General features: G+C 39.3%; 1 protein-coding gene across 4 annotated transcripts in view; it reads right to left on the bottom strand.

The window, feature by feature from the left end:
- Positions 1-645: 645 nt before the first annotated feature.
- Positions 646-24,250, bottom strand: part of ITGB6 (integrin beta 6) — a 63,115-nt gene continuing 39,510 nt past the window's right edge. For all 4 annotated transcript variants that reach the window (XM_014954778.1, XM_014954776.1, XM_014954774.1 and 1 more), the window contains 8 exons: positions 23,773-23,862; positions 18,889-19,023; positions 18,021-18,438; positions 16,875-17,097; positions 14,249-14,346; positions 8,720-8,845; positions 6,039-6,205; positions 646-4,179 (listed from right to left, as the gene is read on the bottom strand). In XM_014954778.1, the coding sequence (XP_014810264.1) occupies positions 4,078-4,179; positions 6,039-6,205; positions 8,720-8,845; positions 14,249-14,346; positions 16,875-17,097; positions 18,021-18,438; positions 18,889-19,023; positions 23,773-23,862 (1,359 nt within the window). In that variant the 3' untranslated portion in view covers positions 646-4,077. The remainder of the gene's footprint in view (positions 4,180-6,038; positions 6,206-8,719; positions 8,846-14,248; positions 14,347-16,874; positions 17,098-18,020; positions 18,439-18,888; positions 19,024-23,772; positions 23,863-24,250) is intronic.

The raw sequence follows: 24,250 nt of genomic DNA on the forward strand, positions 1-24,250 counted from the left end.
AAATAGAGTTCTGTCAAGGGTGCAGAGGAATGTTCTTTTTCAGAGTGGGAAATTAGCAGACATCAAAATACATGACTTTTCATCAGAGGAAAAAAAGGAGAGGTAACTTGCTGATTAAACAGAAAATAAGGTCTTTGCCATGTAGTTCCAAAAAGTTATTACTGCTGTTCAACTTACAAAATGAATGGACCTTTAGCTTTAAGCAAGTTGTGCAATTTAGGGTTCACTGTATAAAAGAATGCCACATGTAATAAATTGGAGTTCCAGAAATGGGTTGCTTTCAGCAGTCATTCATTAACTCATTTCCTTGAGAAGTGAAAGGAGTTACTTCTGTTTGTGAAGAAAATAGAAAGAAATAGAAGGAAATAGAAGAAATAGAAGAATAGAAGATAAGATAGAAGAAATACAGAAGAAAATCCAGACTAGTTAAATTTCATGCACTGTCTTAAAAAGAGGGGAGAGGAATTATAAAATAAGCTCTAGGTTATGCCAAAGCATGAGAAATTTGCTAAGATTAATCAACATGTGAAAAAAAAAAAGATAGACACATGCTGAAATAAAAAATGAAGAAAATAAAAGTATATGTAAAAATGCATTCAATTTTACAATCTTTATTCAAAGTTAAGTAATTCCTTTTCTGCAGAAACAAGTTGTGACAAACAGACAATGAAAAAAGTTATCTTTCTTTACTTTCAGATTGCATGTGATAAGTTTTGTGGGGCAATAATTCCCTTATGCTCACTGCAAAACAAACTTAGACATGCGTATAATGCTAGACAACACATGGAGAGTATTGCACTTGGCATCTGAGCCTTAGTTCCTAGACCCATTACCCACTACTTATATTACAAAATAAAGTTGGATGCAGTCTGAACATAGACAATACAGGTTAACATGAAACTTCTATAAATCAAATGAAAATTTACTCACATTTAACGTATATTACTGAAATTACCATTCTACAGAGTGTAAAAGATACACAAATACCATAAATTTTCTAATGATTATGCTTTTATTTAGTTTAACTCTTCAGTGAATAGAAGCATTACTATTAAAAATGTTTTGGCCACTGTCAAGGTCCAGCCTCAGGTCAAAACAATATTCTTGGAATCAGCAGAAAGACATTTTCATCCCACTCACCACACAAAACCCCACTCATAATTTGATAGAGAAAAAAAAAACTAAAAATGAACTTTGATACAAACGTTACAAGATAAAAATCATATAGCCAATAAAAAAAAGATGAACACTACTCTTCTTTCTAGGGTGAATGCCAAGTAAAACCTTGAAAGTTCTTGAAATCTGAGGGTTTAGTCAAAATTTATGACCTAAATTAATGCTGCTAAAAGAATGGCTCATATGAATGAGCCTAGTTCTTGGATAGCCCTTAATAATAGAGACCTTCCTCACCAAGGCCATCTATTTCCTCTCTTCTGATGAATTCTTAGTTATTTGCATGATTTCCATCCTGATGATTTTGAAGGCGCACAGAACTTTTATAGTACAGTCAATCACAGAAAGGAAATGAAATAAACCATACTGCCTGATTTCTGTACATCTTTGACAATTTGGAGGATTAATTGGACTGTAAACATTGCCTACATACCAAATGGGGTGTTTTCTGATGATCAGAAGATGCAAATGATAGGAAGAGAGTGAGTAGCTTTGTGAAATGAAATCTCCTGTAAGAACAGGGAATGTAGACCACCAAGTGTTTGATATGAAATATGAACACCACTTTGTTAATAACATTTGAATACTGAAATGTGTTTCAATATTGAAATGGGTGACCTAGAGAAGAACCCTAATATTGAGCAGTGGAATCAGCCTTCTCAGAAACAGATCTTTAAAGGTATTTAATAAACGTATAGATTTTTATTACTTTTAAGTAATAAAAACATTTTCATTTCTTTTAGAGATATCTACATGAAAAATAAAAGTAACAGATAATTTACATGGGCTAAATCCAGATTTCCCTAGTCTCTTAGGCAATCCTGACTCAAGTGGAATCAGAGATAGTATCCGGGGGTCAGCTTTGCCTCCTGCAAGTTTATCCATGTGCCAGGAAAACAGGATTTGGTCCCAAGTGTAACTTGCACTGACATCTGTGGGAGTCTAGTGATTGGAAGGGCTGCAGATGCAAACCTTTGTCTGTGAAGAGTTTCCACTATGAGATATGCAGGAATACTGAAGAGTACAGATGTGAACCTGTAATTAATCTGTTCCAGCTTAACGGCAGCCATCATTTCCTTCACCTTGCAATCATTTTGAATTTAATACATGTTTATACCATCACCTTCTTTTAAAAGGCATCTGATAGTGTTTATTTCTCTTTGTACAGAAATATATACTATAGGTTCTAATCCACTAATAGATAGCATTAACCACTTTGTTTAAACAAAACAATCTTTGTAAACCAAAACTAATAGTTTCACTGAAACTAGATCCTCGTCTGTAGCCATTGACTCCAGTAGGCTTTGGATCAGGCCCTAAAACAGGCATGGGTCAGAGCTGGCTAATATATCAGTCCCGCATCCAGGAACATTAGAGGACACAGAGACTGAAGTTGCACAGATTTTGCAAATATTTGTTACAAAACAGATATGAAGATTTTTAGATCAAGTATATGATTTATATATATAGGGAACGTACATAATTGTTTGTTTGTGACTGTGTTGATGTACCTTTAGTTTCTAAGTCATCTTTTGTAAGTATATTCATATGTACATTTTGACCATCTGTTCCAGAGTACTAAAAAATGCAGAGGAAAAGTGATATTAAAAAGTAAATTGTTAGCTTAAAATAGCCTGATGTAATTTTTTATGCCAGCGTGGTAGCTCATTTTGTTGTTTGTTGTTTTTTTTTCTAGTGCCGTGCATGATAACAGCATTACAATTTAAGAATTTATGGCAAGTCATTAGTAACTAGCTAAAATTGAGATTTCAAAATCCTCATTAGTGTCATGGAAATGAATATGAAATGGAATCCATAGATTTATTTGTTGCTTAGTTTGGAATAAAAAAATAAAAGGCCCAAAATTGCTGAATGCATTATTTTACAAACAAATGGTTTGGCTGCTGGGCATTGAAAGAACCTCACAATTTTCGATATATCATCAAAAGAGTACTGTCTTTGTGTGTGATACTGAGTTCTTTGTGTGTGAACTTTTCCTGCATGTAAAGGGCAGGTAAAGGGTTCATGTAATGGTCCAGCGTGTGAGGTTTATTTTGAGTGCCTAAACAGGATGTAAATGGTGAAATTGAATTCTGATAATCCTCTGGTTTAAAGTTTCTCTACTGGAGTCTCTGATTCACAAATACTCCTCTTTTGCTCTGAATCCTCTCTATTAGAAATTAAAGGGAAAAAAAAAAAAGGCAATCTATGCCTGGAACAGAAAACAACTCTGCAAGTGAGTAAAGGATTGATGTAACTTTCCCTGAGATAACACCAGGGACTGGGTTCTTAAAGAACATCAAACAGGAACCAGGACAAGGAAAGAGGGAAATAGGACAAGAAAGAAGAGTTAGAGAGAAGTTTCTGCGTATCTCAGATACATAGAAGATAGGAAATAACACTACTTGTTTCTGATGAAAAAGTGTTCAGTCACACAGGTGAGATGGGGAACCTCTAACCTCAGCAGCTAAAGCAACATTCATGAAAAGTTATCTTTTTAAATTTAGATTAGCCCACCAAATAAAACGATGCAAATACATTCCTAAATACAAATACATAGGATTGTGTGTATGAACAAAGTAGTATACATCTCATTGTATATACCTAATTTCACAAAAATAGTCTTACACATGATAATTTTTAATCCTCAGTACTGATGAGAAAATGAAAAGTATTTGTGATGCTATTTCTTTAAGATGGGGGGCTTTAATATTAAAGTTGGTTTTTTTTAATATTTCTAGTTAACCTTACCACTATCTATAGTCTTCCCAACACAAGATCCATTTTTTTAAACAGATGATTATACTACTGCAACGTGCAAACAAATATCACATAATCAGCTGAGAAGAAACAAGTGCTCTTGCATTTCCTGCCAGTAAAACTAAGTTTGTAGTGTCGGAGGTGCTAATAGAAATCTGCAGCCATGGGCCCTTTTTGTTTTTCTTGGTTCTTGTAAGTTACGTTTTTAAAAGTGGTTGTTGAGCCTCTGTACAGTGGATTTGTTTCCTAAAAAACAAAAAGAGAAGAAATGGAATCAGCAACATTTAACTCGCCTGGCCAATGTTTCAGCTGCAGGCAGATGTAGCTGCAAACCACGGCCTTGAGTGCACCCCTTCAGCAAAGGGATCATTTTGATCCATCATTCCTGACCCAGTGTTTTGATGCATGTCATATGTGCACCAGCTAGTACCACTCTGCTTCCCAGTGTGCAGAAGATTATTTGTGCTCTGCTTTGTGAGAACTTCAGGCCAGACCTCTGCCTGGCCCAGCAATTCATTCCCAACAGCGGGCAATGAAGGCTGTCTGTGGAAAAGCTGACAGACATCTCACAAACCTCCAGGGTCAGAGAGGATGTCCTCCTCCTATGGGCTTGTCTATAAACACTTTGAATCCATGCAAACATTTATCATCTAAAGTATCTTTGGAAATAAATCCTATGCTTTAACCAAGTATTGTGCAATGATGGTTTCTAGCTTCTTTGGAGCCTGCTATCTCACTGTGCTTGTATGGGAAAAGGCAGTGAACAAACGTCCTATTTTCAGTTTCTCCAGTCAATTTTAAAGTCCAATAACACATAGCCCTCCCACTATTTCTTTTCTTTTTTTTTTTCTTCTGGTCTATTCTTTGTACATAAGTAACTTTGTACCTTTCAGAATACCGTTCAGCAGTCAGGTTATATTCCAAGCCACTGAAATTGAGACTGGTCTATATGAGGCAGCACAAACCAGTCTAGGGCCAGGAACATGCTTCCCTTCGCATCTGCCTCCCAGATGAGAATAATGCACACCATCAAACAGTACTTTATCAAACATGTCTGATATAATTTGTGTATCACATGTTGTGGTTGGACCATTCTAAAAAAACAGACAGTGTCTCAAGTGGTGAGGTGTAACTGGTCATGGTCCTCTTGCTTGAGCCCCACAGACTACTATGCCTCAGGAGAAGTGCGGGTCCCACCTGCACTTATTATCCTGGCCTCTCCTCATTCCCTTCCTATCATTCCCTCAAGCAACAGAAAAGAAAATTAAAATGCCTCTATCAAGCTTATCCTTCCCTCTTACCATATGTTGCTCTCCGAAAGAGAAAACATTCTCAAGTGGCCTTGCCTGTAAATAACTGATTTTTCCCATCTCAAAAGCTGAAAGGCCAGCAGTGTCCACCCTTGCAGAAATGTTGCAATCACAGGGCTTTACACAAGAGCTGGGGGATGGCAGCCTGTCCTCCTGAGGCCCACCAGAAACGCTTACTCAATGTGCTTTTTTACAAAGAGCCTCAGAATTCTTAAAGCTTTTGCAGAAGAGCAAAAATGTCAAGGGCAGAAAGGAAAGACGAAAAGGGAACGTGTGGTATGAGCTTGCATTAGATGTATGCAAGCTATAGATAGAAGGCCTGAATTCCTCTGTCCTTTCACCTACATTTTCGACAGCTTACATTATTGCTCCTCTGTGTAAGTGGGCTCTCATCATCACAGAGAGCATCATAGTCTCTCTTTCCTAAAATGGGCTCTGTTTCTGGGAAGGGGAATACACCCCTGACAATTACATGGACAGCAAACAACTTTGCTAAGATTAATCAAAAGTGAGGTACAGATTAAAAAACAACTAATAAAAAAATGTTATCTAAATGATTCTACATGTACAAAAATTTAAACCAGGTGACTGAACTCTAGCTATTTTTCATCCCTAAAAAATTGTAATTCTACTTTGTAGATTACTAAATATAGTGAAAATCTACTAGTGAAAATCTACCAGTAAAAATCTACCAATTTAAAAGCACAAAACCAAGACAAATAGAATTTTAAAGGCAATTGTGCATCGTGCAACCACATTAAAGAGCCTCATATAAAATTAATGTATTTAACATACCGTTTGCCATTTCACTTTTGATTTTTCTGCTTCAAACTTGGCCACCTCTTTTCTGTCTTGAACTGACACCAGCAATTTCCATATACAAAGTAGAACAACGCCAATGAGAAGGATAGCAAGGGTGACACCCACCATTATCATCGGGATATTTGGAAGCTGTGGGCAATCTGTGGAAACAAAACCCAATTATGACTATGGATATGCAATCAGTAAACTTTAGGCAATTAAAAACAGCCAAGAGGCACGTTGGGCTTCTCATATGCTGGGAGCTGTGCATGCTTTTTCCTTCAAGTCCATATTATTTTCCTCCTGCTAACCTGCTGTTGTGGTTTAACCCCAGACGGCAGCTAGAACCACGCAGCCACTTTCTCACCCCCCTGAGTTGGGATCAGGGAGAGAATTGGAAGAGTAAAAGTGAGAAAAAGCTCATGGGTTGAGATAAAGACAGTTGAATAGGTAGAGCAAAACCTGCACACAAGCAAAGCAAAACAAATAATTAATTTACTGCTTCCCATCGTCAGGCAGGGGTTCAGCCATCCCCAGGAAAGCAGGGCTCCATCACACGTAACAGTTAATTGGGGAGACAAAATCCATCACTCCAAATGTCCCCCCCTTTCCTTCTTCTTTCCTCAGCTTTATATACTGAGCACGATGTCATATGGTATGCAATATCCCTCTGGTCAGGGGCAGGTGTCCCAGCTCTGTCCCCTCCCAGCTTCTCGTGCACCCCCAGCCCACTCTCTGGTGGGGTGGTGCGAGGAGCAGAAAAGCCCTTGAGAGCTTAGCAAGGACTAAAAACCTCAGTGCGCTATCAAAAGTATTTCTCATCACAAATCCAAAATATAGCACCAGTAAAAAAGTTAACTTTGTCCCAAACGAAACCATGACACCCACTGAAGGGTCTGTGAAACTGGCGGAAAAAATAGTGCATTAAAATGTTTAAAAAAATCAATTGCTAACTTCTTCCGCTGCTCTTTTCCCATTTTATTTAGCAGCTGCTGGACCCAGATTCTGAGAAGTTAGAAAATTATTTTCAGATTTGTGTCAGAATTCCAAAACATAAGACTGAATTGAAAAGATTATAAGTTTTACAATGTTACAGCGGAAGCTCTACTTCAACCCACTGGTATTCAGTGAGCTGCAGAAGAAAAGACTGTAGTTTGCTCTGATACTCTGTATCAGAGTAAAAACACTGATAATACTGAAAAAAAGGAGTAAACTGCATTTCAGTCATGAAAACACTGAGGAAAAAAAAAGCAAACATTAGATTTGCTGAAAAGATAGGACTGAACAATTTGAAGGAATTTCGCATTTCAAGTTCTGCAATAGATGAAGTATAGCCCATGAAGGACACTGAACACTACTATTTTACAAAGTTTTCTGCTGAACCATGGTTTAAGGACATTGAAAATCCTTTTTGGTCTCGTTTGGTTTACATGGATTGTGTTTCACATTACTTTTTTGCTTGATACCATCATTTAACTAATTGATGGGGTTTGGTTTTAGCAATGAGTTAATGCTCTGGCTACTCATCCCATCTTGACTTCAGATCACAGAATCACAGAATGATATGGGGTTGGAAGGGGCCTCTGGAGATCATTGTGCCCAACCCCCCTGCCAAAGCAGGTCCACCTAGAGCAGGTTGCACAGGAACATGTCCAGGCTGCTTTTGAATGTCTCTGGAGACACCCACCACCTCTCTGGGCAGCTTGTTCCAGTGCTCTGCCACCCTCAAAGTAAAGAAGTTAAAGAACTGTACCCTGCTTATGATTTAAAATGCAGAATAAATGTATTTAATGTATTTAATAAAGAGAATCTTTTTTAGTGGTTTACCCTTAAATTCTTGCATTCTTATGGTAGAAGGTGGGGTTTTTTTTGTGCAGTGAAATAACTTTCATTCTCACATGTATGCTAAAGAAATGCTACACAAAGGGTTAACAAAATAAATGCCATTTGTGCCAACAGAAGGAGGTTGCAAATCTGCATGGTTTTCCCTAAAACATAACTAATATTTAGCACCAAGACACTGGGTGTGTCCAAGGGGAAAAGAAAAAAAAACATTTTTATTGCTTGGAAACTAAATTGTTTGGGAGTTGCAAAGTGCTGTCTGTGTTCTCTCCTGTCTTACATGAGTAGGAGCTTTAATGAAAAATCAGTAGTGAAATGACAGTAAATGAAGAAATAATGTTAAATGAAAGGATATAAAGAGATCTGATGAATACGTTAGTTAGGCAAAATATTAAAAAATTAATAATGCTACAACATTAAGAGTAACTATAAATACATTTTAGAATTTGATCAGATATACAATCAGATACTCTTTTTGGATATTTGTCCACCTGTGAAATACAAAGTGAAAATTTCAAAGAGAATTGTAGTTTTCTTTGTATAATGCAAAGGACATTTGGTATCACCATCTTAGAATTATGTAGGGCGTTAGAAAAAATAACTTACTCCTGCAGCTCAGGGTTCATTCTGCCCATCTTTCATGAGAGGCCAAGTATTTATTTTACTGTCACATTAAATAAGTACTTGAGGAGGTGCTCTTTGGGCTGGGCGGAGGAGAACTGCAAACACAAGGAGGTGCAGTGGTGCTTAAAAGAGCTCAGCTTCCATATAGCTCATCCTGCCTGTATTTTAAGATCAGATTTCACGTAGAAAAAGCAATATTTACTGCTTACCTTTCTGTTCTATGCTATGAATGACTGTCCTTCCCTGTTCATCCATAGCCAGTAGAAATGTGGTTATACATTCGCTTTCCCCCTGCAAAGAGCAGTGAATGGATTTATCTTTATCTTCCGAATAATCTGCAGAGGGAAGAAAAAAAAAAAAAAGAAAAAGAGTCATTTGTCAGATAAAATGAAATTTAATGTGTAATAACAAGAGAGAGTGCTGGCATCATGTCTGTCACAGCCTTGTCTGTGAATGGTAAAGAGTGAAAAATTAAATAAGAAACACCCTCAGAATTTCTAGTAAATATAACGGCTTTTCTTCCATGCCAAGTTTTGTTTTGCTTCAGATTTTTCACTCATATTTCCAAAGAACTGATCCAGGTGTTGTCAATCTGCACTGACCATCTAGTGCACCTTATTAATGTGGTATACTGTGAATTTCAATGAATTGGAAGTGCTTCCAAGATGCTTAACCACCAGCTGTCCAGGAAATTTAATAGTCCCCAATTATAGGACAAAGTAAACAGCTGGTTTACAGCTACTCCTACCGTGTCCAAATTATGTTTCAAAAGTAGATATACACACATCAAACAGTAATGGATACTGTTAAAAGGGCTGCCATTTGTTTCTTCCACGATACCCCTGTCAAATATTAGCGTGTCCAGTATCATCACAACAATAAACATAAATTAATAAGAGAAATTTGTGATTCTCAGATCTTCTTAATGTGATTCGAGGAGAAGCAGGTAAAAAGTGACCCGAGATGATAGTGTGTCCCAGTTTATTTGTCTCTCCATTTAATTTAGATCTGCACAACAACTTAATCCTTTTTTTTTTTTTCAGATGATTCCTAACTGGGAAACGTTTTCTGATGAGAAAAGATCACTCAAAGAAGAAAGCTGGCTGTGAGGGATGATATAAAACAAAAAAGACAATTGAAAATGGAGACTATGGGTGCAGAGCCAGAAATTCCGCAATTTGGAACCTGACCAATATATAATATTTTTACAGAGTAAAAATATCCAACCCTATAACTGTGTGCAATTATACCACTGTGGCTGAACGCTTGTTAGGTTTCCATATGACCCATGATTTAAAGAGCATTGGAAACCTAGGTATGTTTTCAGTACGTTTTTAGTAAAACTTCTTAGGATTTTATTTTTAGAGGTAAAAAAAAGCCGTTAAAACTTCTCAAACATTTCTTTGAAAACAGCCATCACTTTAAGCTCTCCAATATTTCTTACCAGTCAAAACTCTTACTGAAATTTCATAAGCAACAGTGCTAAAAGTCTTAAGTCCTTAAACTTTAAGAGCAAGAAGACTAATGAAGTACAAAGTAGGAATCTGACAGGAATGTGGATTTTAAAGAAATCTATGACACATAAAGAAATAAGTGCTTGCTCTTTTTTTCTCTTTTTTCTTCCTTTTCGTTTTTTTTATAAGGCTTATTATCATACAGTTTGATCTTATAGAAAAGACTATTAAACACCATAGAGTGTGAAAGTATAAATAGTTGACTTCCCGGCAGTCCTTTTCTCTGCTTGTTTCAAAGAGAATCACATCTGGCTGGATTTTAACGGAAACACGCTCTTGATTTGTGACAATCTCGTATTTAGCCGGTTGCCTGCCCTTGGTGGCAGAGCAATGTGTTATCTATCAAGGTGACAGGCACACAAGACTTGCTGATTTAACAAGATTTGTTTTTGCTAAAAGGACCGCAAACTGCAGACTGAGTGTACTCAATTAATGGCACTCAGTGCCAGGTTGCAATTCCAGTAACACTGTCATTCGTTTTGCAATATTTGTTATTTCCCAACTCTTTTAAACAAGCACACCCAAAGAATATTACCTTAGGAGAGAAAGAGAGAGAGAAAGACAGACAGTTAGCTACCCTGCAGGCAGACACAAACATGCAGGCATATTCCAAATATCATCCAGGAGGCAGTAACTGGGACTATATTATTTTTAAACAGTAATTTTTAATTTAATGTCATAATTTGAGACCAAGGGGAACAGAAATCTGATGATGTGGAAGGATGTAGAAATGAATGCAAAGATGCCAGTTCAAGCTATTCCAAACCCAGCTTTGCTTAGCATTTTTATTCCTCTGATGCTATTTTCAGGATGCAGGATCAGTAAGAGAGAGTAGGGCGTAGATGATTTTCAGTTCATCAGCACAAAAATTTGCTTACGTAGCTAAAGTCCTGTAATTTACACCTGCATCATTTTCCCTGTTCTGCAGGGAATCATCATACTTTTCCCACTTCTGCCTGCAGCCTAATTCCATTAATTTCAATGGTATTTGATACCACCAGACTCACACTGGAAGAATTGAGTAACTGTGGCAAACGGGATCCTTGAAGTGTAAAAGACTGTTTCCTAACAGATACTTAGATAACAGGTTTGTTTTTTTTTAAAATTGTCTGTAAAGGTTGTTATGCCCTTTCTTGTTTGTCTTTTGCTCCACAAAATACCTTTTTTTTTTTTCTTCATAGTTTCATCTCACTTTCAGTCGGAACAACAGAGCAGTGCTGATAGAGAAGAAAGCGTAACTGTCCCTGCTGGGCTTGTGGCAGGAGCAGCCAGGTGCCCTGTGGCTGGAGTCACTTTTTAGGAATGGAAGTTCCTCCTGGGCAGCAAGTAGAGCAACAAAGGCTCCTCTTAGACTCATCTGGCAGAGGGGGATTTAGCACAATTTAACATTCAAATATTAAAAATGGGTGAAAATAAATACTCGAAGGTGATGCCTGCCATGGAGATGAGCCCAGGAAGCGTGAAGCCATCGCACCCCCGGAGCTGTGGTGCCATCCTGTGCCCTGCCAGGTCCCCAGGCAGAGAGGCTGTCCACCCCAGAGACCCTGTGGTGGGAGGAGAATCCCCCAGCACCTCTGGAACTGAAGCAGAGGCCAAAGGCCTGGCTCAGAGGCTAAAACAGGCATTTCCAGGAAACAGGAAAATGTCAAGCCTGCACTTTCTTTTTTACTGCCCCACAGTTCCAGCCATTGTGTTGCAACATACACATGAAAAAGAGAAATTAAATCTTTGAATGCTAATGTTTTATTTAACCTATTGCTAGTTTTCAAAAAGCCTTGAGGCATTTAAGGGTCTGAAATATAAGCGAGAAAGAAGCAAGTATGCTGTCATATGAAGCTGCTTAATAATGTGTCTTAAATATTATGTGGTGGTCTAGTTATACAACTTTCAAAAATATTTTTTTATTCAGGTAATTTTTGTTTTGTTTGATTTTAAGGTTATTTTATTATTATTATTTTCAAGATTTTTTTTTCCCCCTCAGGACTTCTAAGTGCAGCTACCTCCATGCCAAAACCAAAGTCGTGTGCTATGACACAAGCATTTTAGACAAAACACAGTTTACAATAGCTTCATTTTTTAATTTTTTTCTAAATTTTTTTGGAGGGGTCAGGATGGGAACAGTTATCCAGCCTTCCCTACAGCAGTTGCTGTAACTGCTGCAAATAAATTTTACATCTAAAGCAGTAGCTGATAGTCCTGATCAAGGAAGCACAGGACATGAAAAAAAGGAAATAAGCAGGAACAGGAGATGATGTTTTCATTCTCATGTTTCCGTGACCTCTGTGTGTGTGAACAGAGCTATGTAAGTGACTGTTCTTGCTCTTGATCAGTATTCATAATATTTGAAAGGAGAATGCCTTATATATTACTAACTACAAATATCTGCCATCTGGCAATAGCAACCTGAAAACTATACTAACTACAGAGATACAATAAAGCACTCATATGTTTTTGAAACTTGTCAAGACATACTTTTATATTTATAAACAAATACCCATCTGTAGAAAGGCAAAGAGGAAGAGAAAGATCTAGGGGTCCTGGTGGACAGTAAAATGGCAATGAGTAAACAGTGTGCTCTTGCGGCCAGGAAGGCCAATGGTATCTTGGGTTGTATAGGGAAGAGTGTAGCCAGCAGGTCAAGGGAAGTCATTCTCCCCCTCTACTCTGCACTGGTGAGGCCACAACTGGAGTACTGTGTCCAGTTCTGGGCTCCCCAGTTCAAGAGGGACAGGGAACTACTAGAAAGAGTCCAGCGTAGGGCTACAAAGATGATTCAGGGATTGGAGCATCTCCCTTATGAGGAGAGACTGAGAGAGCTGGGACTCTTTAGTCTGGAGAAGAGAAGGCTGAGGGGAGACCTTATCAACGCCTACAAGTATCTCAAGGGAGGGTTGAAGGAGGAGGGAGCCAGACTCTTTTCAGTGGTTCCCACCGAGAGGACGAGGGGCAACGGGCACAAGTTGGAACATAAGAGGTTCCACTCAAATATGAGGAGAAACTTCTTCACGGTGAGGGTGACGGAACCCTGGAACAGGCTGCCCAGGGAGGTTGTGGAGTCCCCTTCTTTGGAGATTTTCAAAACCCGCCTGGATGCAGTCCTGAGTAACATGCTCTAGCTCTAGGCAATCCTGCTTCAGCAGGGGAGTTGGACTAGATGATCTCTATGGTCCCTTCCAACTCTAGAAATTCAGTAAAATTCAGTAAAATTCAGTAAACCATAATAATAGTTCTAATAAAAATACAAAATTAGAATTAGTTTTCCTTACAAGGCCAATATTTGCAACTTTTTAGCTCTATACTATGGAACAATGTTATCAAAAACAAAAGGTGTAGCTTTGATGGAAAGATGTGTATCAGTGAGATTCATGCATGCATGAAGCTCTGGGTGGGCTTCCAGCAGTTTGTGGGCACAGTCCTTAGGTGTGCATACGGCATTCTGCATTGTCATCCTAACTTTTACACTTCTCTGATGTCATGCTTACGATAACGCACCTTTGACCTGGCTCACCTAACAATTGCATTTTGCCATAGGACTTGGGCTAGAATTGCTATTATCATAAATTCAGACTGCCTACTCTACAGGCAAGCACCTTCCTCTACAGGAAAGGAAAAGGCTTTGATGTGGTATTTCATTTAAAGCTGTATTTTTTTTCTGAGAATATTATTTTATTCAATGTTAATTTCTATTAGAGAAATTTCTATTGGTGGAGGGCAGTTCTGAATTACAATGTGCTTAGCCTTTAGGATGCTAGGAGTGTCTCAATAAAACCGACAAGAAGCAGAATGTCTTTGCCACAGGTCAAAGGGCTGCATCCAGTTGCTGACGGTAATCAAGGGTGTGTGTAAGGACTGGAGTCGGGTTTTGCATTTGTACGGTAAAAGAAGCCACGCTGGAACTCATGGTGCAGGCTGACTTAACCTCAGGGGCTTTCCTCGGCCCCTGATTTGCAGGGACTCATATTTATTAAATTCTGTTCTTTCTTACATAAACTGATTAGAAAGTAGGTGTGATCCAATGAGTTAATTAACCTGGAGGAGTGATACCAGCCCTGATCTGCATTTCCTACTTACCACAGAAGAACCATAGACAGACAGCAATTGCCTTATGATCCCTAATATAATCCCACAGCAGAAAAACAAGGCTACTTTCAAATATAAAATTACTGAAAGTGGAAACCATCACTGATCATGCATACACAGAAAAGGAAGATTGAATGTACAAACCTTCTGCAGTGCTGACAGTTGCATCAACCAATTTGCATTTTTCGCTGCATTCTCCCAGTGACTTGTCATCGGAAGACAAGTGACATTCCACACAGCTCCTGTGGAAAATAATTCAGCGGCTCATCAGTCTCTGTCTGTCACAAAGCAACAATATAAAAGCCAGTACGTATGCATCTGCATTTTAAAAAGAAGCTAAACAAAAGGTCTTGTGCTATGGATACAGTAGTTCTCAGAAATATGATAGGTATGGCCACCAAAAAAAAAAACCCAAAAAAAAACCCTCCACCTGAATAAAGGTATTGTGGATAAGCTCTCTCTTCTTTTTTCTCCCAAGCTTATTAGCTACCAGACAGAACCCCGGGAAACATTATTCATCTAGGTCTATCAAAGACATGGGGTTACTCACACATAACATTCATTTTCAAAAATAAATATTCTGAACTAAGCTCATACTAAATACCAGCTGAAGGAATGCCCTTCAGATGAACAATATCTGAAATCGGCTTCAAAGAGATCAAGCTGGGGTTCCTATTATAAATATTTCCTTGTTAAAAGTCTATTGGATAATGTTTCTTGAATGTTGTGTCAGAAATTACTTAGATCCTAATTATACTAATGCAATTTATTGGAAAATTATTTACTTTATTTAATGGTGGAATGATAGAAATATTGTTTAAAATCCCAGAGTCTAAACCAATTCCTTCAGAAGTCTCTGAAAATCTTCCCAGAAATTCAATGAGGATTTTAATATATCCATAGTTTATTCATGGAAAAAGGAAGCAACAAACACAATTCATATATGAAAGTTTTTGATGCAAAGCATATCTTGCTGATTCTTCAGAAATAGCTTCAGCCAGATTCAGGGACTGAGACTCTGAGAAGTAGCCTGAAGGACTGACTGCTTAAAGAAAAGAGAAGAACTGCAAGAAAACATCCCCAAAAGAACTGGCCATCTCGTGTTGCATTGAGTTACATATATCCATGAGAATATGCTGAGGCTGCCAAGATTATCTTCATGGGATGGAGATGACCTTATCGATAACTCGCTCTGGAGATAGTGAATAGTAAAAGTGAGCAGGTAATGGGATAGCCTCTATCTCATGGAGACAAATTCAGCGTTGTTGGTGTTTTTGTCATATTTGCCATGTTTCTCATACTACCACTCTTTTTCTCAGCTGCCTAGCCATTAATCTCCATCCCCTCTGACCTGATCTTTCAGCTCTCTCGGTTACTCTACCCAGGTATTCCCAATGTTCTGTGTCTTCTGCCTTTCCCTGCCCTGCACTTCAGCAAGGGAAGACACTGAAACAGAGAGAAAAGATCTGACACTGCATACAATATACATATTTAAATAGGCTAATGTAATGCCCATGGTGTAACTTTATATTTCTTACTCTCTGCCAAATTGCTCAGAGCAAAGTAGCAGCATTGTCCGTCGTGTTTAGAGCGGTTGCAAGCAGAAGTTCTCTTTACTTAAAGCTTTGAACAAACTGTTTGGCTTGGTTTTGTGGGTACAATTTAACACTAACATAAATGATGATTAAATCACATGTCATACAATAGCTTCACATCTCAAATATAGCGTAGGCTGCAACGACAGGCATGAAAATACAGTGGTGGAGAGCTGGTGTGGAAGAGAAATGGCTTCAACTCTAAATAAGTAGACATGAAGATAGTCATGAAAGATTAACGCAATTTATGGACTCAGAGCTCAGCAAGCAAAACTGGGGTCATTAATAATGTGTATTCTGTGAAGCCTAATTCAACTTCTATCTTAAATTTCTACTGAAGCCTGCTCGTTTTGGGCTGACTGCAGTCCTGCAAGAGCTCATGTAATACAAGCATAAGTATGTGTGTACTTAGAGCGGTCAGCTTTGTGTCACACATGGTTTTGGTTGCTTTTCCTACCATGCCCTGTAGCATACACCACGCATCACAGCAGGAGAGCTACATAAATTTTGTATGCTCAGTGAATAGAAAACACTTCACCATTTACAAACCATTTATCATCAACTTATACATGACATACAGCTACCCACTGATTTCATCCCCAGACTATGACCCAGTTTATCACAGCTGGGCCCCGTTAATCCAGCCAAGCTTAACTGAATTTGGACTATGAATTTGCACATGTGTAAAACTTGAGGAGGCAGTGTGACATTATGAGTTCATATGCATGAGAATGGCAATACAAACGCCAAACTTTTCTGTGAGTCCTCATTTTCGCTGTAGTAGCTATGCTGGGATATTTTTATTCTGTGCTGTGGACTGCGAGGAGATTCATCTGTATTTGTCTGATGATATCACGTAAGGCCACCATTCTGATTACTTGTACAGCCAGGGACAGCAGTGGAAGTGTGATGTTTTACTTGTGCTGCTTGTAGGCGAGCAAATTGTTTTCCATCAAGTTCTATTGTACACAAGTAAGGCTGATAACTGGTTGATGTACACATTACGACTACCTCTCTCAAAGGGCAAAGTAGCTCTTGGGTTCTGGTCTGTAAATCCAATTGATGGCAGCGGCGGTAAGCACACTGCTGAAGCAGTAGAGGAGAGAGATACCTGGATGATACAAACACCAAAGACATAAAACCAGCACCACATAAAAACAGAAATAGTAAATTACCTCCTGGAACTGCAAGGGTCCCCGCAGAGAGGGCATTTTTCGCACGTTTGGCCCAAAGCCCCCGGGTGGGTGCAAGCACACGACCCACAGACGCATAGGCCTCTCCCGCTGCACAGCGTCCCATCCTCAGCAACGCAGGCGCCGGTGTCAGTTGTGCAGTTGCAGTATTCACCCGTCCATCCACTGTGGCACAGGCATTCCCCACAGTCACAGTCACCATTGCCTGGAAAAACATTGTACTTCAAATCATTCTCTTAATAAGAATCTGAATGATGGCCTTTAAAATAATTCTCCTTAATAGCAGGTATTTTCCCTTCTCCAGCTCCTCACCCTTAAGCATCCTTCTTCCTCCCCCAGCATTTTCAGTTTTAAGAGAGGATCAAATTTTCGCTTAGGCTGGCTGTAAGCCAGCACAGCTCCATTCTCTTGACTGGGGTTCTCCACACAGATCTTATCTCCCAAAAGTGCACAACCTAATGGGTAAATCCTCTTTCATTTATAGCAGCATAATTTCAGCCTGTCTATTCAGCACAGTGGCATTGCTATTTCCTGCCTGTTTAATGCTACTTCCATTGTTTCATCAGAATCACTTCTGATTTACAGTGATACCGCCCAGGAAAAAAATTATAAATACAAGTTCTCAAATTCTGATTGTATCTTGCTGAGAAAAACCAAGAACCACTGAGGTTACGGTGTTAAAATTACAAAAATATCAGAATTTTCCTAAAAGTGATTAATTAAGGTGAGTTAATGAACATTTCCATGCTTTGATAATTATGTCAGAGTGAAATTTTACAGTGACTAATACTGATGTATATCAATACACTTGCCTAAAATTCCTTGGAGCTACAAGCATCTACAGCCATTAAAGGCCTGACCCAGTATGATGGTAGCTGCTATATCCCAATAAAGCCATGCCAACAGAGACCAGCTATGGAGCGGTTCAAGGTGTCTCATTTTTAAATTTGAATACAGGGTTAAAAGCTCTTTCTTTTTTAAAGTCTAGAGATCATTCAGAAATAGTAAATTATGCTTTATGAGGAATTGATTGCAACTGAATGTATGATGAAAATGTAGATTCACGAGCTGATACCTGAAAGTGAGCTCTAAAATGCAGGCACCAAAAATAGCATCAAGGGACTGTACCTCCACACTGGAGCCCTCTGTGTCTCACGCAGGAGAAGTCGTCGCACTCACAGCGTGGCCCGTAGACCTTCCCGTAGAGGGAGGGGTGGCAAACGCACTGCCCGCAGTAGCAGTCTCCTCTCCCACTGCAGGAGCTCTGCTCCGCCGAGCCCTTGCAGGAGCTGGTGCCCAGGGAGCCCTCGTGGCACTCGCAGTGTGGCCCCGTGTACCCCGGGCTGCAGACACACACCCCGCATTCCAACGATCCTTTCCCCTGGTTGCATTTCGGGCTGTTCTTCTCGGCCTCCACCTGACAGTTACAGCTGCACTGGGGATGAATTTCCATCTCCAGTGTGTCACTGAGCCCCACTGGTTTTATCACAATATGCCTTCTGGTTTTTTCGCAAGACGAAAGACTCACAGTCACATTGAAAGAGACCTGGAGGAGAAAAACGGTGGCTGTTCAGAGCTGCAGCACACGTAGCTCTGCAGGGTGCTCTGGAAGCACATGCAGAGGACAGAACAAGAGGGTTGCAGATCACAGAATCATAGAATGGTTAGAGTTGGAAGGGACCTTAAAGATCATTGAGTTCCAACCCCCCTGCCATGGGCAAGGACACCTCCCACCAGACCAGGTTGCTCAAAGCCCCATCCAGCCTGGCCTTGAACACTTCCAGGGATGGGGCACCCACAACTTCCCTGGGCAACCTGTTTCAGTGTATCACCACACTCGCAGTAAAGAATTTCTTCCTAATATCTAATCTTCCTTTTTTGTAGCTTGTTTGGAGGAAGATTATTTAATAAAGAGCAAACTCTTTACCTTGGTGTCCTAAATTCCCTGGACTTCATTCATTCATTCACAAATTTTGTGAATTTGTTCTTTACTTACTGTGTCTCCCACTTTCACGTGAGAGCATTTCCTCTGATGTGGAAAGAGAGTCCCATTGTTACAGATGGCCGTGAAAGAGAGATTGAGCCCTTCCGTCTCCCCCAAGACTTCCAGCTCCACCTCGGACCTCAGCTCCTAAAAGAAAAAAGGTATGAGATGAATGGAATGATAACACTACCAAGTACTGCTAATGCTCCACTTTCGTCTAACACAGATTTTAACTTATTCCAACATAAAAGGGAATAAACTCGTGGGTTTAGCACTTTATTCACAGTCTTCCGTATTGCAAGAAAAATGGAGAACAAGCAAAACAAAGAAAGTGCCAACAGAACCATCTTTCTGTGGAAAGCAATGGTGGTATCAGTTTAATATCCGCTATCACGGAGCTGATTTCCTGCCCTTGCAGGAGAATAAATTCAGTCTTATATTAAATCATCTTTCATCACTAAGTGCTCTGCTGACTGATACAGGTTTGTCTTTAGCTCTGGTCTTCCCAAGGAATGGGTTTGTGTCCCTGACTGCATTGCTCACACTGGCCTTCTCCTGATTAGTCAGCCTATGGCAATATTGCTCCCTGTTTATCTCTGCTGGTGGAATCAAACCTCATAATCTCTCTCACTGTCAGTCCTATTTCAAGTTGTATACAGCAACCTACTCATTTCTTAAATCAATTTGTTCAAGCAAACTTTCATTTCTTAAGGGAAAAACTTACTTCCTGAACTCGCTCACACCCAGGTTTTTATATTTAACACTTTAAAATATTTTGTAGCAACTTTGCTTATGCAACTTAGTCTTAATCCAAAGCCTACAGCAGACCGTAAGGAAATTCCCTATGACTTCATTGGATTGTGTATCCAGTAAATGGAAAATTTTCATAAGTACCTTAGCAATTGCTAAACAAAAGTCTCACTGACATGCCTTTGTGCTCTTCTGAGTTTAATTGCTTTACAAAATACCCCCTGCACTTCAATCACAGCATGAAGAACTCCACTGACCTTACTTCAGTGAGTCATTCCAGTAAAGTCATCAGGATGACTCACTGGAGTAAAGGTCTGATCAGGTAAAACCAACTAAACGCAGAATAGGTATAAACCTGCATAGCCAACAACTCCTTTGTACATGTCCTGGTCTCCCTGGACATTTCTCTTAGGGTTGTGCTTGGTGAGGTATTTTTAACACCTTTTCATTTGGAAAACCTTGTCAGTAAACCAAAGCACTTTAATGAAGAACAGCAACACGTTATGCAGGACGCAATACCCAGAGCACTGGGCGTCAGATTGGTAACCTTGGTAGCTCTGGAGGTGTCCAGTTTTGTCTTCACATTTGTTCTAAGGTTAGGTGCTTCTGTTGTTGTTGAAACAATATAGAGATTCTTAAAAAATAATTTGTTTGCACTAGCTGTGCTCTCACATAAGGACCAAATATAGCAAACCTCTAGACAAAACTTTAAATGTTGGTATGTGCTAATATTACAGGAAATATCACCAAATAGTCCTGCTTCCACCAGCTGCAAAACTACAAAGCTCAAATAGAGGGCAACTGTGAGAGAAAATTAAATGCTTCTGAATAAGAAGATATAGTACTTTGAATCCTGGTGCCTGTGCCGGGCCATTATGAACCTGCCTTGTAGTTGTGAGACGTCAAAATACACACCCCATGCCACTGAAAATGAACACAAACTGTGACAGACTCTAGTTTCTTAGATCTTAATATCTGTGAGGACTTCTAATGGTGTTTTAGATCTACTAAGCTGCCTGGCCGTACTTTGGGGAGAAATAGCAGACAGTTTAGCGAGCTTTAAGCTATTCAAAGAGAAATATCTCTGGTTCAAAAAATTTTCTAGAGTGAAACAACAGACAAAGCAGTGTTAGAAACTTGTGCCTTTGTGTAACCTGTCCTGTTTTAATAAATTACTTCTTTGGTCTCATTTCCTGTAAGTGAAAAGGTAAGTAAGCACTGAAAAAAAAAAAAAAAAAAAAGGAATTTTTCTGGAATTTTAAAAACCTGGAATAACTTCAATCAGACGGATTGATATCTGTCACAATGCAATTTAACCTACAGCTCTGCAATACAAAGTTATGCAGAATTCAATGTTAAACAAAGCAGGTGGAAACATGCTTACAGAAGAAAATGAGTCATGCTTGGAAAGAACACGAGAACTTGGAACAAATATTTTGACAGCTCAGACTTTCTTAACTTGCTTACTTCCTCTCTGAAGCTTTTAGATAGCAACACATGGTAAATGGTATTAGCAATCCTTGTGTTTGTACAGCAAACAACGTCTCAAAGGCATTTCAAAAGCAGTAAAAGATTTGGCCTAACTCTACATTTGGGTGGCAAATAGTTATTTATTCCTTTTTTGTGGGTAAAGAAACAGAGTCACTTGGTCATTGAATTACACTGCTGAGAGTATCATGAAAGGGCTGTGTCAGAAGTGGAATTAGGTCTTCTGTTTTGCCTGGGATTTTTAACCTTCATTTCCCCCCTTCCCAGTTCAAAAAAATTTAGATGTCTTCACTTATAAGATGGTTTTCAGTTTCGAAAATCTTCCTACTTGGAAGATTTTCAATCATGAAGCAATAAAACAGGCTCTGGGAAATTTTGAGTGTGCTACATGTTGCTGCTTGTACGCTTTGTACATCTTGAAATATGTGTGGGATTTTAAGAACCTATGAGCAACTCTGGTGTGTGGTCCAGACATGCTGTACCTGAACAAGGACACAAAGAGGTATGGCCTGAAGGCAGGAGCATCATTCCTGCAGCCACCTTCCTGCAGCTATGGCAGAGGAGTGAACACCCAGCTCAGAGCCCCCTCCAAACCCTGCCCACAGAATGGCTGAACCCTGGACCAGCCAAAACAAATCAGGACCTGCACCGGGGTCATCACTGACAGCTCTGGGAGATGATCTGCTCAGCACGTAGCAGTTAAAAAGCCAACAGTCCTGGGCGCCACAAACAAGGATGCTGAGAACAAGACAGAGGGTATTGTTTTGCCTCTGTATAAGCCTTAGTATGCCCTGTCTTGTGTGCTGCAAGCTCTTCTGGTCTCTACTGCTCAGGAAGGATTCATTGGAGGGGAAGGTAAAAAGAAGGTCAGCTAAAGTCACCAACGGGGTGGAGCAGCTGAGGAGAGACTTAAAAGGCTGCGATTGTCCAATTTGGAAAGCAGGCTGCAGGGGTGGAAGGTGTCTCAGTGATTAAAATATTACAAAATCATAAAGACATGAAGGTAAGGTGAATGCAGAGCTGTTACTCACCAAACCTCGCAACACCAGAAATAAGGTGCACTCAGTGAAACTTTAAAGCATAGGCAGTAGTTTAAAAATGGAAAAAAAAAATGTATCTTGACACAAACTCCCTTTTGCCAGAGGAGGCAATAGAGACTGAAAATATCAGCAGGTTCAAAAAGCAGAGTAGAAAAACAAAATAAATCTAGACAATCAGTAACTCTAAGGGGAAGAGGCAAGGATGCACTCTCTACCTTTCCAGCGTGCCAGCAAGGCAGAAGATGCCATGACACTGCACTGAGCAGCAGCACCATTCTGCATTTAACATGATGTTGCAGCAAAGGGAGCAGGACACAGCACCGGGACAATTATTTTATGTTTCTCCATTACTCACTGGACAATAAAATGGTATTTCAGCTGTTAAACGTAGGAACCTGTCTATCTGGTAGAGTGCCAGCCTCAAGAAATCCTGACAAGAACCAAATGTGACCAGCATCAGGCTGGACCCCGGAAGTGAAATCCTGGTGCCATGGGATGTTTAGCAGTAACTTTGCTCATGTAAAGATTTCTCCTCATATTTATTAAAATGTGTAGACTCGCAAGATTAACCTTAAAGTTCTTTGCTTATTTAATTTTTCATAGGTTAGAGAATCTTGTAATACTTTGTAATTAATTTTAAAAAATATAGCTCACCAATTGTATTGTTTTTGTAAGAGTCATAAAAGAATTTGGTTTGCCTTCTTATCATCAAGACCAAAATAATTTTGGGCATAACGATGATCATCTCAGTCAGGTGATAGGAAGAAGAGCAGAAAAAAGAATAGGGAAAGAAACAGAAGCTCTTTGCAAAGAGTTATTTGCTTTGTAGCCAACTGGTAGAGCAGGTTTTTAATGAAAAGGGGCTGAGATAGAAAGAAGTCTATGGTATATTAGCATATATGTAAATTAATATATCTGTGTAAAGACATGCAAAACTGTCTAAAAACATTCCCCTGACAGAAGAGAACCAGGTAGCCAGGATGCATTTTACAAAGCTCTGGAAAATAGCCCTGTGTTTATCTTCCTGTCATCTTTACAGTATTTCTTGGTATTACCTACGCAAACCCATTCAAGTCTTGGTATTATCTACACAAACCTATTTCATCTCCTGTGTTCTGTGTTTTAAAAAGCTCAGAACAGCCTCACAGGGGCAGCATCAAATTGCTAAAGCAGAAAAGAGGTCTGAGCACGAGATAGCGCTTTCCCCCCAGATATTCCAGCAGAGTGATTGTACATCTGCCCTGGTGAGAGCAACAGATGGGAAGGGAGTCGAGTCCCTGTTGAGGTATTGAACCGGGAGACCTGAATACCTATATGAAAGAAGGTATACTCTTAAGAGTCGGTATGAAATACGGGACTCTGAAGACAGGAAGACAGATGAGACACCGATGTGAATTTAGCATTCCAGCAGAAACAAGGAATGACAAGGTTTTAGGAATTTTGTTTCTGTGCTCACTTAATCTTCAGAGTGGACAAAGTTTTTCCTCTTAAGGTCAGCACCTAAGCATAAAAAGTGATGCTCTAGTAATTAGTGCAGAAAAAGAATCAAAGACACTTATTTTTACCAAACAGCAATCTGATTTTGAAAATATAGACATGCAGGGAGAGAACGCCTTACCTGATATGCAGCAATGATCAACTGGAGAATGTTTCCAGAATCTTTCTGTAGTCGTCCAACAGTGGCTCCAGGAATAAGCTTTGCATAGTTCTGAAAATAAAAAAATAAAACAAAATTAAAACATAAAAAAAAGACTAGGTAACATGGTAGGTGGCAAGGAGCTACCGTCTGGAAAAAAAAAATCAAATACGTTGGAGCCAACTGAAATAAAAAATAGCGACATTTTCAAGGATCCTTGCAGATTCAATGACACACGTCCTGTTGAAAAGGTCCTATGGAGAAGTGCTCCTTTCACTGCAAATTAATGGGGCGTACATTGATAAATAACCCCCATGTGCTTGGAAGTTTGATACTGGAGTATTTTTGAGCTATAATTTTTCAACTTTAGAATGAAGATATATATTCTGTCAACATTTGTGTTTTTCTCTAATAACAATAACCAAAACCAGATTCAGCTGCTCTACTGTTGCTGTACTAT

The sequence above is a fragment of the Calidris pugnax genome, unplaced genomic scaffold (assembly GCF_001431845.1).
Source record: "Calidris pugnax isolate Ruff unplaced genomic scaffold, ASM143184v1 scaffold103, whole genome shotgun sequence".
Taxonomy (NCBI): Eukaryota; Metazoa; Chordata; class Aves; order Charadriiformes; family Scolopacidae; genus Calidris; species Calidris pugnax.